Below are 15,044 nucleotides of genomic sequence, written 5' to 3'. Positions count from 1 at the left end.
TCCCTGTGTGTCCGTGTGTCCGGTGTCCGTGTGTGTCCCTGTGTGTCCCTGTGCATCCCAATATCCCTGTGTCCCTATCCCCACCCTGGCTCCTACGTCCATGTGTCCAACCCCATCCCAGTGTTCCCATACCCAACACCGTGTCCATCCCGCCGTTCCTGTATCCAGTGCCACATCTATCCCACTGTTCCTATATCCCATACCATCCCCATCCCACTGTTCCCATATCTGACACTGCCCCCATCCCGGTGTTCCCATATCCCACACCATGTCCATCCCGGTATTCCCATATCCAACACCACCCCATCCCACTGCTCTCATACTCTACACTGCCCTCATCCCGGTGTTCCTGAATCCAACACTGCGTCCATCCCGCTGTTTCCATATCCAGTGTCCTATTCCTGTATCCAACACCGTGTCCATCCCGCTATTCCCGTATCCAACACTGTCCCCATCCCACTGTTCTCATATCCCAGACCATCCCATCCCACTGTTCCCATATCCAATGTCCCGTTTCCATATCCAATACTGTCCTCTTCCTGCTGTTCCCGTACCCCACACCTCCCCGATTCCGGTGTTCCCATACCCCACACCGCCCCCATCCCGGTGTTCCCGTATCCCACACCGCTCGCATCCCAGTGTTCCCATATCCCATACCGTCCCCATACTGGTGTTCCCATACCAACACAATCCCCATCCCACTGTTCCCGTAACCAGCACCGCATCCATCCCGCCGTTCCCATATCCAATGCCCTGTTCCCGTATCCAACACCACGTCCATCCCACTGTTCCCATATCCAATGCCACATTCCCATACCCCACCCTGCCCTGATCCCGGTGTTCCGGTACCCAATGCAACGTCCATCCCACTGTTCCCATATACAGTGCCCCGTTCCCACACCACCCCAATCCCAGCGTTCCCGTACCCCACCCGGCCCCAGTCCTGGCATTCCCATACCCGATGCCACGTCCATCCCACTGTTCCCATATCAAATGCCATGTTCCCATATCCAATATCGCCTCCATCCCGGTGTTCCCATACCCCACACCACTCCCATCCCACTGTCCCATATCCAATGCCCCATTCCCGTACCCAGTGCCGCCCCAATCCCACTGTTCCTGTACCTCATGCCATCCTGATCCCAGCATTCCCATCCCGATGCCGCCCTGATCCTGGTGTTCCTGTACCCCACCCCGCCCCGATCCAGGCATTCTTGTACCCCACACCACTCCAATCCTGGCATGCCCGTACCCAATGCCGCCCTGATCCCGGCATTCCCGTACCCCACACCACCCCAATCCCAGCATTCCCGTATCCCACACCACCCCAATCGGGGCATTTCTGTATCCCACACCACCCCGATCCCGGCATTCCCGTACCCCACACCACCCCGATCCCAGCATTCCCGTACCCCACACCACCCCAATTGGGGCATTTCTGTATCCCACACCACCCCTATCCCAGCATTCCCCTACCCCACACCACCCCTATCCCGGCATTCCCGTACCCCACACCACCCCAATCCCGGCGTTCCCGTACCCCACCTGGCCCCGATCCTGGTGTTCCTGTGCCCGACGCAGCCCCGATTCTGGCATTCCCGTACCCAATGCCACCCCAATCCCGGCGTTCCCATACCCCGACACCACCCCAATCCCGGTGTTCCCATACCCCACACCACCCCAACACCGGTGTTCCCATACCCCACCCTGCCCCGATCCCGGCGTTCCCGTACCCCACACCACCCTGATCCCAGCATTCCCATACCCCAACACCACCCTGATCCCGGCGTTCCCGTACCCCGACACCACCCCTATCCCGGCATTCCCGCACCCCACACCACCCCAATCCCCGTGTTCCCGTACCCCACCTGGCCCCGATCCTGGCATTCCCATACCCAATGCCGCCCCGATCCCAGCATTCCCATACCCCAATGCCACCCTGATCCCAGCATTCCCATACCCCACACCACCCTGATCCCGGCATTCCCATACCCCACACCACCCTGATCCCGGCATTCCCATACCCGATGCCGCCCCGATCCCGGCATTCCCATACCCCACCCCACCCCAATCCCGGCATTCCCATACCCCACCCCACCCCAATCCCGGCATTCCCATACCCCGACACCACCCCAATCCCAGCATTCCCGTACCCCACACCACCCCGATCCCGGTGTTCCCGTACCCCACACCACCCCCATCAGGGCATTCCTGTACCCCACACCACCCCAATCCCAGCATTCCTGTATCCCACACCACCCCCATCAGGGCATTCCCATACCCCACACGACCCCGATCCCGGTGTTCCCGTACCCCACACCACCCCGATCCCAGCGTTCCCGTACCCCACACCACCCCGATCCCAGCGTTCCCGTACCCCACACGACCCCGATCCCAGTGTTCCCATACCCCACACCACCCCGATCCCGGTGTTCCCGTATCCCACACCACCCCAATCCCAGCATTCCCGTACCCCACACGACCCCGATCCCGGCGTTCCCGTACCCCACCCCGACCCCGATCCCTGCTGTCCCGGCAGCCGCGGCAGCTGCGGAAGATGATCCAGCAGACGTTCCAGCAGTACGCGCTGCTGCGGGAGGAGGAGTGCATCCTGAAATTCCTGCACACCCTGGCCTCCTTCGCCCCCATCGACCAGGAGAGCTTCCGCTGCCAGCTCGCTGTGCGTCACCGGGATCAGGGAGACGGGGACACGGGATTCGGGGTCGGGGTGCAGGGTGTGGGATGTGGGATGTGGGATAGGGGATACAGGAATGGGGGATGCGGGATTTGGGATGGGGGATAGGGGATGTGGGATATGGGATTTGTGATACAGGATATGGGATATGGGATATGGGATATGGGATGTGGGATATGGGATAGGGGATGTGGGATGGGGGATATGGGATATGGGATTCCAGATGGCAGATACAGGATATGGGATATGTGATATAGGATATGAGATATGGGATATGGGATATGGGATATGGGATATGGCATATGGGATATGGCATATGGGATATGGGATATGGCATATGGGATACGGGATACAGGATGTGGGATATGGGATACGGGATACAGGATGTGGGATATGGGATACAGGATGTGGGATAGGGGATATGGGAGATGGGATATGGGATAGGGGATGCGGGATAGGGGATTCGGGGTCGGGGTACTGGGTATGGGATGTGGGATAGGGGATACGGGAAAGGGGGATACAGGATTTGGGATGGGGGATAGGGGATACGGGTTATGGGATGTGGGATATGGGATTTGTGATACAGGATATGGGATATGGGATAGGGGATGTGGGATGGGGGATTGGAGATATGAGATATGGGATGTGGGATACGGGATATGGGATTCAAGATGGGGATACAGGAAATGGAATAGGGGTTTCGGACAGGGGATAGGGGATATGGGATATGGGATATGGGATGTGGGATGTGGGATATGGGACAGGGGATGTGGTATTTGGGATATGGGATATGGGATATGGGAGAGGGGATACGGGAATGGGGGATGTGGGATTTGGGATGGGGGATAGGGGATATGGGATATGGGATGTGGGATACGTGTTATGGGATGTGGGATTTGGGATACAGGATACGGGATATGGGATTTGGGATGGGGGGTTGGAGATATGAGATATGGGATGTGGGATACGGGATATGGGATATGGGATTCAAGATGGGGATACAGGACATGCAATAGGGGTTTGGGACAGGGGATAGGGGATATGGGATATGGGATATGGGATATAGGATATGGGATATGGGATATGGGATGTGGTATGTGGGATATGGGAGAGGGGATACGGAAATGGGGGATACGGGATTTGGGATGGGGGATAGGGGATACGGGTTATGGGATGTGGGATATGGGATTTGTGATACAGGATATGGGATATGGGATAGGGGATGTGGGATGGGGGATTGGAGATATGAGATATGGGATGTGGGATACGGGATATGGGATTCAAGATGGGGATACAGGAAATGGAATAGGGGTTTCGGACAGGGGATAGGGGATATGGGATATGGGATATGGGATGTGGGATGTGGGATATGGGACAGGGGATGTGGTATTTGGGATATGGGATATGGGATATGGGAGAGGGGATACGGGAATGGGGGATGTGGGATTTGGGATGGGGGATAGGGGATATGGGATATGGGATGTGGGATACGTGTTATGGGATGTGGGATTTGGGATACAGGATACGGGATATGGGATTTGGGATGGGGGGTTGGAGATATGAGATATGGGATGTGGGATACGGGATATGGGATATGGGATTCAAGATGGGGATACAGGACATGCAATAGGGGTTTGGGACAGGGGATAGGGGATATGGGATATGGGATATGGGATATAGGATATGGGATATGGGATATGGGATGTGGTATGTGGGATATGGGAGAGGGGATACGGAAATGGGGGATACGGGATTTGGGATGGGGGATAGGGGATATGGGATGTGGGATGTGGGATACGGGATATAGGATATGGGATTCAAGATGGGGGATACAGGGTATGGGATAGGGGATATGGGATACGGGAATTGGGATAGGGGATATGGGATAGGGGATGTGGGATATGGAATGTAGGATTCAGGATGGGGCATACAGGAGAGGGGATAGGGGATATAGGATTCGGGATATGGGATACGGGATTTGGGATGGGGGATTGGAGATACGAGATATGGGATGTGGGATAGGGGATATGGGAGAGGGGATAAGGGATGTGGGATACGGGACATGGGATATGCAACATGGGATATGGAATACAGGGTATGGGATACAGGATAGGGGATATGGGATGAGGTGGGGTGGAGTTAGGTGGGAATGGGATGGGAGGGGATGGGATACAAGATGGGATGGGATGGGATGCGCTTGGAACGGACATGGGGGACGGCGACATAATGGAGCGGAGCAAGGTGGAGATGGGATGAGGATGACATTGGGATTTTATGGCGATGGGATGGGATGGGAACCTGACCCTTGGCATACCCCTCATCCCAAATCCCCGGCTGCTCCTGCTGCCCCCAGCAAGGATGGAACATCACCGTGGACCTGGTCATCGGCCCCAAGGGCATCCGCCAGGTGACCAGCAAGGACACCAAGGTGGGAATTGTGGGCCGGGAACTGGGAACTCCCGCTTCGGGGTTGGTGGTGAAGCCTACCACGGATGGAATTCCCGATGGATTCCCCCTTCCCAGCCCACCTGCCTGGCGGAATTCCGGGATATCAAATCCATCCGGTGCTCCGCAACGGAGGACGGCCAGGCTCTGCTGCAGCTGGGGCTCAGCGGGACCCCCCAGGTGAGGAGCTGGGAGAGAATTCCTGGGAATGCCATATCCCATATCCCCTATCCCCTATCCCATATCCCATAACCCCTATCCCATATCCCATATTCCCTATCCCATATCCCATATCCCATATTCCCTATCCCATATCCCATATCCCCTATCCCACATCCCACATCCCACATCCCATATCCCATATCCCATATCCCATATCCCCTATGCCACATCCCATATCCCATATCCCATTCCCATATCCCATATCCAATATCCCACATCCCATATCCCATATCCCACATCCCATATCCCACATCCATGTTCCCACCTTTTCCCGCTTTGGCGTTGTCCCGGCTGTGTGGGAATTCTGGGAAGGAGGGTTTTGGGATCGCGGGCGGAGCGGGCAGAAGGGGGCGCCCCGATCCCACCCCGCATCCCGGCATTCCCAAGTCGCTGGCCATCAAGACGCCGTCGCTGGCCGAGGCGGAGAACATGGCCGACCTCATCGACGGATACTGCCGGCTGCAGGGCGGCTCCGAGGCCTCGCTGATCGCCTTCCCCGGGAAAGGTGGGAACGCCGCCGGCCGGCTGGGATAATGGGATTGTGGGATAGTGGGGTCCGTGGGATGGGATGGGATGGGATGGGATGGGATGGGATGGGATGGGATGGGATGATATGGGATGGGATGAATAGGATGGGCTCATGGGATAATGGGATCCATGGGATGGGATAATGGGATAATGGGATGGGATGGGACAATGGGATCCATGGGATGGGATCCAGGGGATGGAATCCAGGGGATTGCATCCAGGGGATGGGATCCAGGGGATGGAATGGGATAATGGGATGGGATGGGATTTGGGGGATGGGATGGGATGGGATGGGATGGGATGGGATGGGATGGGATGGGATCAGTAGATTGGGATTAATAGGGTGGGGTAGGATGGGATGTGATAATGGAATCCATGGGATGGGATCCAGGGAATGGGATCCATGGGATGGGATGGGATGGGATGGGATCGGATTGGGATGGGAATGAGATTGAGATGGGAACGGGAATGGGAATGGGATTGGGATGGGATGGGACCTTTTCCCGTCCTCCCTGCAGATCGCGAGAAGAGGATCAGCCTCCCGCAGATCCCGGCCCCGTGAGTGATCCCGACCCTTTTCCCAGCATTCCCTGTCCCCCATCCCGCTCCCTGACCCTCTTCCCACCCTCAGGAATCTCGGGGAGAGGCATTCCACGCTTTCCCACAGCGTCAGCGGCGGTGAGTTCGGCCTCGTCCCTCTTCCCACCATCCCGGGGGCGCGGGCAGGGATTTGGGACACATTCCATGCGGGATTCGGAAATGCTGGACACCCCCAGCTCTTCTCCAGAGGGCTGGGATGCATCCAGGCTTCCTGGAGGAGCGCCAGACCCTCTGGAGGCGCTGGAAGATCTCCCACACCCACCGAGCTTCCTGATCCCGTTCCCGCGTCCCGTTTTTCCCTAGATTCCGAAATTTACGCGGAAATCCTGGATGAATCCTCAAGGCCGAGATCCGGAAGTAGGTGCTTCCCGTGGGAATTCTCCAGCTGAGGTGTCCCAGATCCTCCTTGCCCATCCCAAATTCCCGTCCCAGCCTCACCAAAGCTCCGAGAAGGTCCTGGAGGAGCTGGGATGAGGCGTGGGGCAGGATCCATGGAAAAATCATGGATGGAGAGGGCAGGATCCATGGAAAGTCATGGATGGAGAGGGCAGGATGGATCCATGGATCCTTGTGGGAATGATGAAGGATCCTCATGGATGGAGACAGCAGGATCCATGGATCCTCACAGATCCTGATGGATCTTCATGGTTGGAGATGGGAGGATCCATGGATCCATCTGGGAATGTTGGAGAGGGCAGGATCCATGGATCCTTGGGGTGATGGAGAGAGCAGGATCCATGTAGGAATTTTGGAGAGGGCAGGATCCATGGAAAATCATGGATGGAGAAGGCAGGATCCATGGATCCTTGTGGGAATGTTGGAGAGAGCAGGATCCACGGATCCTCATGGATCCTCATGGATGGAGATGGGAAGATTCATGGATCGTTGTGGTTGGAGATGGGAGGATCCTTGGATCCATCTGGGAATTTTGGAGAGAGCAGGATCCATGGATCCTTGTGGGAATGATGGCGATAGAAGGATCCATGGATCCTCATGGATGGAGAGAGCAGGATCCATGGAAAATCATGAATGGAGAGGGCAGCATCTATGGATCCTTGTGGGAACGTTGGAGAGAGCAGGATCCATGGATCCTTGTGGGAATGATGGCGATAGAAGGATCCATGGATCCTCATGGATAGAGAGAGCAGGATCCACGGATCCTTGCGGTGATGGAGAGAGCAGGATCCATGTAGGAATTTTGGAGAGGGCAGGATCCATGGAAAATCATGGATGGAGAGGGCAGGATCCATGGATCCTTGTGGGAATGTTGGAGAGGGCAGGATCCACGGATCCTCACAGATCCTCATGGATCCTCATGGATGGAGATGGGAGCATCCATGGATCCTCAGGGATCCTCATGGATCCTCATGGACAGAGACAGCAGGATCCATGGATTGTCATGGTTGGAGATGGGAGGATCCATGGATCCATGTGGGAATTTTGGAGAGGTCTGGATCCATGGATCCTCACAGATCTTCATGGATCTTCATGGATGGAGATGGGAGGATCCATGGATCCTCATGGACAGAGAGGGCAGGATCCATGGGATCCTCACTGGCGGGGAGGTTCGGTAGCCACGGGCATCTCCCGGTTATTCCGGGTGGATCTTCCCGCGGAACCACCCGCGATCACGGAATCTCCTCCCCCTTCCCGTCCCCCGTCAAGTCCAGCACTTCGGAATCTCCCGGGACGACGTCACGCTGGGCCGGATCCTCGGCGAAGGATTCTTCGGAGAGGTCTACGAGGGAATCTACACCACGCCGGTGAGACCCCCCCGCCCTGGCCTTCTCCACCCCCCTCATCCCAGATCCGGGGATCCCAAATCCGGGATGTCCCATTCCCGCTTTTCCCTTCTGCGGGCAGAACGGGGAGCGCATCAACGTGGCCGTGAAGACCTGCAAGAAGGACTGCAGCCCGGAAAACCGGGAGAAATTCCTGAGCGAAGCCGGTATCCCCGGGCTCCTCGTGGGGTTTTTTGGGATCTTGAGGGTTCTTTTGGGGTTTCTTGGGATCTTGAGGTTCCTGCTGGGGTTTTTTGGGGATCTTGAGGCTCCTTTTGGGTTTTTTGGGATCTTGAGGTTCCTGCTGGGGTTTTTTGGGGATCTTGAGGCTCCTTTTGGGTTTTTTTGGGATCTTGAGGTTCCTGCTGGGGTTTTTTGGGATCCTGAGGCTCCGTTTGGGTTTTTTAGGGATCTTGAGGCTCCTGCTGGGGTTTTTTTGGGATCCTGAGGCTCCTTTTGCATTTTTTGGGGATTCCGAAGGTCCCGATGGGGTTTTTTTTGGATCCTTAGGGTCCTGATGGCATTTTTTGGGGATCCCAGGGGTGCTGGTGGACTTTTTTGGGATTCCAAGGGTTCTGCTGAGGTTTTCTGGGATGCTGAAGGTTCTGCTAAGGTTTTTTGGTATCTTGATGGTTCTGATGAGGTTTTTTGGGATCCTGAGGCTCCTTTTGCATTTTTTTTGGGATCTTGAGGCTCCTGCCAGGGTTTTTTGGGATGCTGAAGGTCCAGCTGGGGTTTTTTGGGATTCTGAGGGTCCTGCCATCATTTTTTTGGGATCCTGATGGTCCTGCCATAGTTTATTTGGGGGTTTCTGATGGGGTTTTTTGGGATACTGAGGGTCCTGCTAAGGTTTTTTGGGATCTCAAGGGTTCTGCCATGGTTTTTTTTGGGATCCTGGGGGTCCTGATGGTTTTTTTGGGATCCTGAGAGTGCTGACATGGATTTTTTGGCATCCTGAGGGTTCTGATGGGGGTTTTTGGGATCCCGAAGAAACAAGGAGCCCTTGGAATTCAGTATGGTGGAAAAAGGAGTTGATCCATGCCCGGAAACCCGGGATCCCAAAACCCCTCAGATTATAGGAAGGGTTTATTGGAGGTGGGGAATCTGCTGGAATCCCTGGCCAAGGATGCCGATCCCTAAAAAAACCAGGACCTCCAACCCCTTTGGGAAATACCGGACAATTCCTGCTGCTCCCGCCTCCAGGGGTCGGGATTCCCCGGAATGCCGGGGGGGGGGGGATCCTGCATCCCAAGGCGGGCATTCCACCATCCCCGCAGTGCTGATGAAGAAGCTGGACCACCCCCACATCGTGAAGCTCATCGGCATCGCCGAGGAGGAGCCCACCTGGATCATCATGGAGCTCTATCCCTACGGAGAGGTGCGACCCCATTCCCCGCCCCATTCCCCACCCCGTTCCCGGCATTCCCGCGGCTGATCCCGGCGGGAACGTGCCGTTTGCAGCTGGGCCAGTACCTGGAGCAGAACCGGCTGGTCCTGGCCGTGCCCACCCTGGTGCTGTACGCGCTGCAGGTCAGCAAGGCCCTGGCCTACCTGGAGGCCATCAACTGCGTCCACAGGTGAGGGGACGGGATTCGGGATGGGGCCGGAGCCCCCTGGAATTCCGGGATGGGCGGGGGGGAGCTGGGGTGGTGGGGAGGGTGGGAGATGGGAGTGGCTGCAGGGATGGGGCGGGGGGTGGAGTCTCTGGAGCTGGGTTGGATGGGTGAGGGTTCTTCTTCTCCATCCCATACGCATCCATCCCATCCCATTATCCCACCTCGTCCCATTATCCCATCCCATTCCATCCCATCTCCACCCCTTCTCTCCATCCCAATCCCAATCCCAATCCCAATCCCAATCCCAGTCCCAGTCCCAATCCCGTCCCATTCCAACCCAGTATCCCATTCCGTCAATCCCATCCCCATCTCCATCCCTTCCCTCTATCCCATCCCTTTATCCCATCCTACTATTGCATCCCACATCCCAAATCCCACATCCCAAATCCCATCCTATTCCATTATCCCATCCCGTCCCATGGATCCTATCCCATTATTCCACTATCCCGATATCCCATATCCCATATCTCAAATCCCAAATCCCATTATCCTCATATCCACTCATCTCCCACCCCACGGATTCCCATCCCCGCAGGGACGTTGCCGTCAGGAACATCCTGGTGGCCTCTCCTCTCCATTATCCCATATCCCACATCCCAAATCACATATCCCATATCCCCTGTCCCAAATCCCATATCCCATTATCCCAAATCCCATTATGCCGATATCCCAAATCCCATATCCCAAATCCCATTATGCCGATATCCCAAATCCCATATCCCAAATCCCATTATGCCGATATCCCAAATCCCATATCCCAAATCCCCCTATTTGAATATCCCGTCTCCCATCCCCACAGGGACATAGCCATCAGGAACATCCTGGTGGCCTCTCCTCTCCATTATCATATCCCATATCCCAAATCCCAAATCCATTATCCTATATCCCAAATCCCGATATCCCAATATCCCATCTCCCATCCCCACAGGGACATCGCTGTCAGGAACATCCTGGTGGCCTCTCCTCTCCTCTCCTCTCCTCTCCTCTCCTCTCCTCTCCTCTCCTCTCCTCTCCTCTCCTCTCCTCATTATCCCATATTCCAAATCCCCTATCCCACATCCCCTTATCCCAAATCCCAAATCCCGTTATCCCGATGTCCCGTCTCCCATCCCCGCAGGGACATCGCCGTCAGGAACATCCTGTTGGCCTCTCCTCTCCATTATCCCATATCCCATATCCCAAATCCCAGTATCCCAATATCCCAAATCCCATATCCCAAATCCCATTATCCCATATTCCAATCCCAAATCCTGTTATCCCGATATCCCGTCTCCCATCCCCTCAGGGACATCGCCGTCAGGAACATCCTGGTGGCCTCGCCTCTCCATTATCCCATATCCCAAATCCCAGTATCCCGTATCCCAAATCCCCTATCCCCTATCCCATATCCCAAATCCCGTATCCTGATATCCCGTTATCCCTATATCCCGTCTCCCGTCCCCACAGGGACATTGCCGTCAGGAACACCCTGGTGGCCTCTCCTTTCCATTTTCATATCCCATATCCCAAATCCCAGTATCCCAAATCCCAAATCCCATTATCCCGTATTCCAATCCCAAATCCCATTATCCCAAATCCCAAATCCCGTTATCCCGATATCCCGTCTCCCGTCCCCGCAGGGACATCGCCGTCAGGAACATCCTGGTGGCCTCCCCGGAATGCGTCAAGCTGGGAGACTTCGGCCTCTCCCGCTACATCGAGGACGAGGAATACTACAAAGGTGGGATCCCGTGGGATCGGGGATCCCGCGGATCCCTCGGGGTGGCGCGGGGGGCAAAGGGGGCGGATCTCGGGATCATTCCGGGGTCATTCCAGCTTCCGTCACCCGCCTGCCCATCAAGTGGATGTCGCCGGAATCCATCAACTTCCGGCGCTTCACCACGGCCAGCGACGTCTGGATGTTCGGTGCGTGCCGGGATCTTCGGGGTCGGGGCGGAGCGGGATCCTGGGATTCACGGGGGGATCCTGGGATTCAGCATCGTGGGGTGGGATCCCGGGATTGATCCACTTCCCGTGGTGTGGGATCCTGGGATTCAGAATGGGATCCCAGAATTCATCATGGAATGGGATCCTGGGATTCACCTAATTCCCAAGATGTGGAGTGGGATCCTGGGATTCACCTGATTCCTGTGGAGTGGGATGGGATCCTGGGATTCAGAACAGGATCCTGGAGTTCATCATCATGGGGTGGGATCCTGGGATTGATCCGCTTCCCATGGCATGGAATGGGATCCCAGGATTGATCTGTTTCCTATGGCATGGAGCGGGATCCTGGGATTCAGAATGGGATCCTGGGATTCAGCATCGTGGAATGGGATCCTGGGATTGATCTGCTTCCCGTGGAATGGAATGGGATCCTGTGATTGATCCTCTTCCCATGGCATGGAGCGGGATCCCAGGATTGATCTGTTTCCCATGGCATGGAGTGGGATCCTGGGATTCCCAATCGTGGGGTGGGATCCCAGGATTGATCTGCTTCCCATGGTGTGGAATAGGATCCTGGGATTCAGAATGGGATCCCAGAATTCATCATGGAATGGGATCCTGGGATTCACCTAATTCCCAAGATGTGGAATGGGATCCTGGGATTCACCTGATTCCCATGGTGTGGGATGGGATCCTGGGATTCAGAACAGGATCCTGGAATTCATCATCATGGGGTGGGATCCTGGGATTGATCCACTTCCCATGGCATGGAGCGGGATCCCAGGATTGATCTGTTTCCCATGGCATGGAGTGGGATCCTGGGATTCAGAATGGGATCCTGGGATTCAGCATCGTGGAATGGGATCCTGGGATTGATCCGCTTCCCGTGGAATGGAATGGGATCCTGGGATTGATCCAGTTCCCATGGCATGGAGCGGGATCCCAGGATTGATCTGTTTCCCATGGCATGGAGCGGGATCCTGGGATTGAGAATGGGATCCCAGAATTCATCATCATGGGGTGGGATCCCAGGATTGATCCGCTTCCCATGGCATGGTGCAGGATTCTGGGATTCACCTGATTCCCATGGCATGGAATGGGATCTTGGGATTCAGAGTGGGATCCCGGAGTTCATCATCGTGGAGTGGGATCCTGGGATTCACCTGATTCCCGTGGTGTGGGATGGGATCCTGGGGTTGATCCGCTTCCTGTGGTGTGGGGTGGGATCCTGGGATTTTTCCATTTCCCATGTCATGGAGCAGAGTCCCAGGACTGATCCCATTCCCATGGCACGCCCAAGGACAAATCCCACTCCGGAATTTCACAACTTTTTTCCCAACTTTAGATTATCCCAATTTTTTCCCTGGGAGAAGCCATCCTAGGGAAGGGCTTCCATTCACCCATCCAGATTCCAGGTGCTTCCTCCTCCTCATCCAGGGATTTCAGGGAAGTTTTGGGATGAGCTAAACTCTCCCCACTCCAAAAAATCCCAATCTCCAGCCCCTCTGGAATCAGGAATTCCACCACAAAGCGCTACCAGATCCCAAAAAAAAAAACCCCGGGAAGGGGCAGATTCCCGGGAATTCCGGTGGCCTGAGGTTGTCCGGGTCGCTCCCGCAGCCGTGTGCATGTGGGAGATCCTGAGCTACGGGAAGCAGCCGTTCTTCTGGCTGGAAAACAAGGACGTGATCGGAGTCCTGGAAAGGGGGGATCGGCTTCCCAAACCCGACCTGTGCCCGCCCGTGCTCTACACGCTCATGACGCGCTGCTGGGACTACGATCCCGGGGAAAGGCCCAAATTCCAGGAGCTGGTCTGCAGCCTGAGGTGAGCCCGGAATGCTGGAGGAACCATGGAAGGGGTGGGAATGTTGAGGGGGAAAAGTTAGGAAAAGCTTGGGAATTGGGAGGTTTCATGGAAAAGTTTGGGTTCAGAGCCTTTCCCAGAAAGCAAAACACTCCAACTCCAAAAGGTCTCCAAGTCTGGGAATTCTGGAGTGGGATGGAAAGATGGGAATGTGGATGAAAAATCTGGGAAAAACTTTGGAATCAGGAGCTTTTGTGGAAAAGTTTGGGCTTGGAGGAGCTTTGGAGACCCTTTGGAAAGGGATGGGATTGGAAGGTCTTTGGTTCCTGAGAAAGGGTGTCCAGAGGGTCTCCAAGGCTCCTCCAAGCCCAAATTCCAGGAGCTGCTCTGCAGCCTGAGGTGAGCCCGGAATGCTGGAGGAACCCTTGGAGGGGTGGGAATGTTGAGGGAGAAAATCTTGGAAAAGTTTGGGATTGAGAGTTTTTATGGAAAAGTTTGGGTTTTGCTGGGGAGTGATCACTCCCATTCCAAAGGGTCTCCAGGGCTCCTCCAATCCCAAATTCCAGGAGCTGGTCGACAACCTGAGGTGAGCCCGGAATGCTGGAGGAACCCTGGGAGGGGTGGGAATCTTGGGGGGGAAAATCTTGGAAAAGGTTGGCAGTTTTTATGGAAAAGTTTGGGTTCAGAGCCTTTCCCAGGAAGTGAAACCCTCCAAAGGGTCTCCAAGGCTGGGAATTCTGGAGGATCCATGGAGAGATGGAGGGTTGGGAATGTGGATGAAAAATCAGGAAAAAGCTTTGAATCAGAAGATTTTATGGAAGAGTTTGGGCTTGGAGGAGCCTTGGAGACCCTTTGGAAGGGGATGGGATTGGAAGGGCTTTGGTTCCCGGGAAAGGGTCTCCAGAGGGTCTCCAAGGCTCCTCCAAGCCCAAATTCCAGGAGCTGGTCTGCAGCCTGAGGCGAGCCTGGAATGCTGGAGGAATCCTGGGAGGGGTGGGAATGTTGGGGGGGAAAAGTTGGGAAAAGCTTGGGAATTGGGAGGTTTTATGGAAAAGTTTGGGTTCAGAGCCTTTCCCTTGAAGTGAAACATTCCAACTCCAAAGGGAATTCTGGAGGATCCATGGAGAGATGGATTGCTGGGAATCTGGAAGAAAAATCTGGGAAATGTGTGGAATTGAGTGTTTTTATGGAAAAGTTTGGGTTCAGAGCTTTTCCCAGAAAGCAAAACACTCCAACTCCAAAAGGTCTCCAAGTCTGGGAATTCTGGAGTGGGATGGAGAGGTGGGAATGAGAAGGAACAATCTGGGAAAAGCTTTGAATCGGGAGCTTTTGTGGAAAAGTTTGGGCTTGGAGGAGCTTTGGAGACCCTTTGGAAGGGGATGGGATTGGAAGGGCTTTGATTCCCGGGAAAGGGTCTCCAGAGGGTC

The 15,044-nt window shown here is 55.3% G+C and overlaps 2 protein-coding genes across 13 annotated transcripts in view; one reads left to right on the top strand and one right to left on the bottom strand.

Moving 5' to 3' along the window:
* Positions 1–15,044, bottom strand: part of EFR3B (EFR3 homolog B) — a 316,353-nt gene that overhangs the window by 24,320 nt on the left and 276,989 nt on the right. The gene's annotated exons all lie outside the window — the stretch shown is intronic.
* The window catches only part of PTK2B (protein tyrosine kinase 2 beta), a 58,270-nt gene that overhangs the window by 26,297 nt on the left and 16,929 nt on the right, over positions 1–15,044 (top strand). For 5 of the 6 annotated variants that reach the window (XM_064411507.1, XM_064411506.1, XM_064411504.1 and 2 more), the window contains 14 exons: positions 2,540–2,680; positions 5,049–5,123; positions 5,219–5,320; positions 5,750–5,867; positions 6,409–6,448; positions 6,522–6,568; positions 6,794–6,847; positions 8,156–8,253; positions 8,354–8,438; positions 9,549–9,649; positions 9,733–9,848; positions 11,507–11,607; positions 11,703–11,792; positions 13,434–13,638. In XM_064411507.1, the coding sequence (XP_064267577.1) occupies positions 2,540–2,680; positions 5,049–5,123; positions 5,219–5,320; positions 5,750–5,867; positions 6,409–6,448; positions 6,522–6,568; positions 6,794–6,847; positions 8,156–8,253; positions 8,354–8,438; positions 9,549–9,649; positions 9,733–9,848; positions 11,507–11,607; positions 11,703–11,792; positions 13,434–13,638 (1,373 nt within the window). The remainder of the gene's footprint in view (positions 1–2,539; positions 2,681–5,048; positions 5,124–5,218; positions 5,321–5,749; positions 5,868–6,408; positions 6,449–6,521; positions 6,569–6,793; positions 6,848–8,155; positions 8,254–8,353; positions 8,439–9,548; positions 9,650–9,732; positions 9,849–11,506; positions 11,608–11,702; positions 11,793–13,433; positions 13,639–15,044) is intronic. The other variant, XM_064411505.1, reaches the window with a different exon arrangement.

The sequence above is a fragment of the Passer domesticus genome, chromosome 3 (genome assembly GCF_036417665.1).
Source record: "Passer domesticus isolate bPasDom1 chromosome 3, bPasDom1.hap1, whole genome shotgun sequence".
NCBI classification, from domain to species: Eukaryota; Metazoa; Chordata; class Aves; order Passeriformes; family Passeridae; genus Passer; species Passer domesticus.
This window is presented reverse-complemented; position numbering and strand designations above follow the sequence as displayed.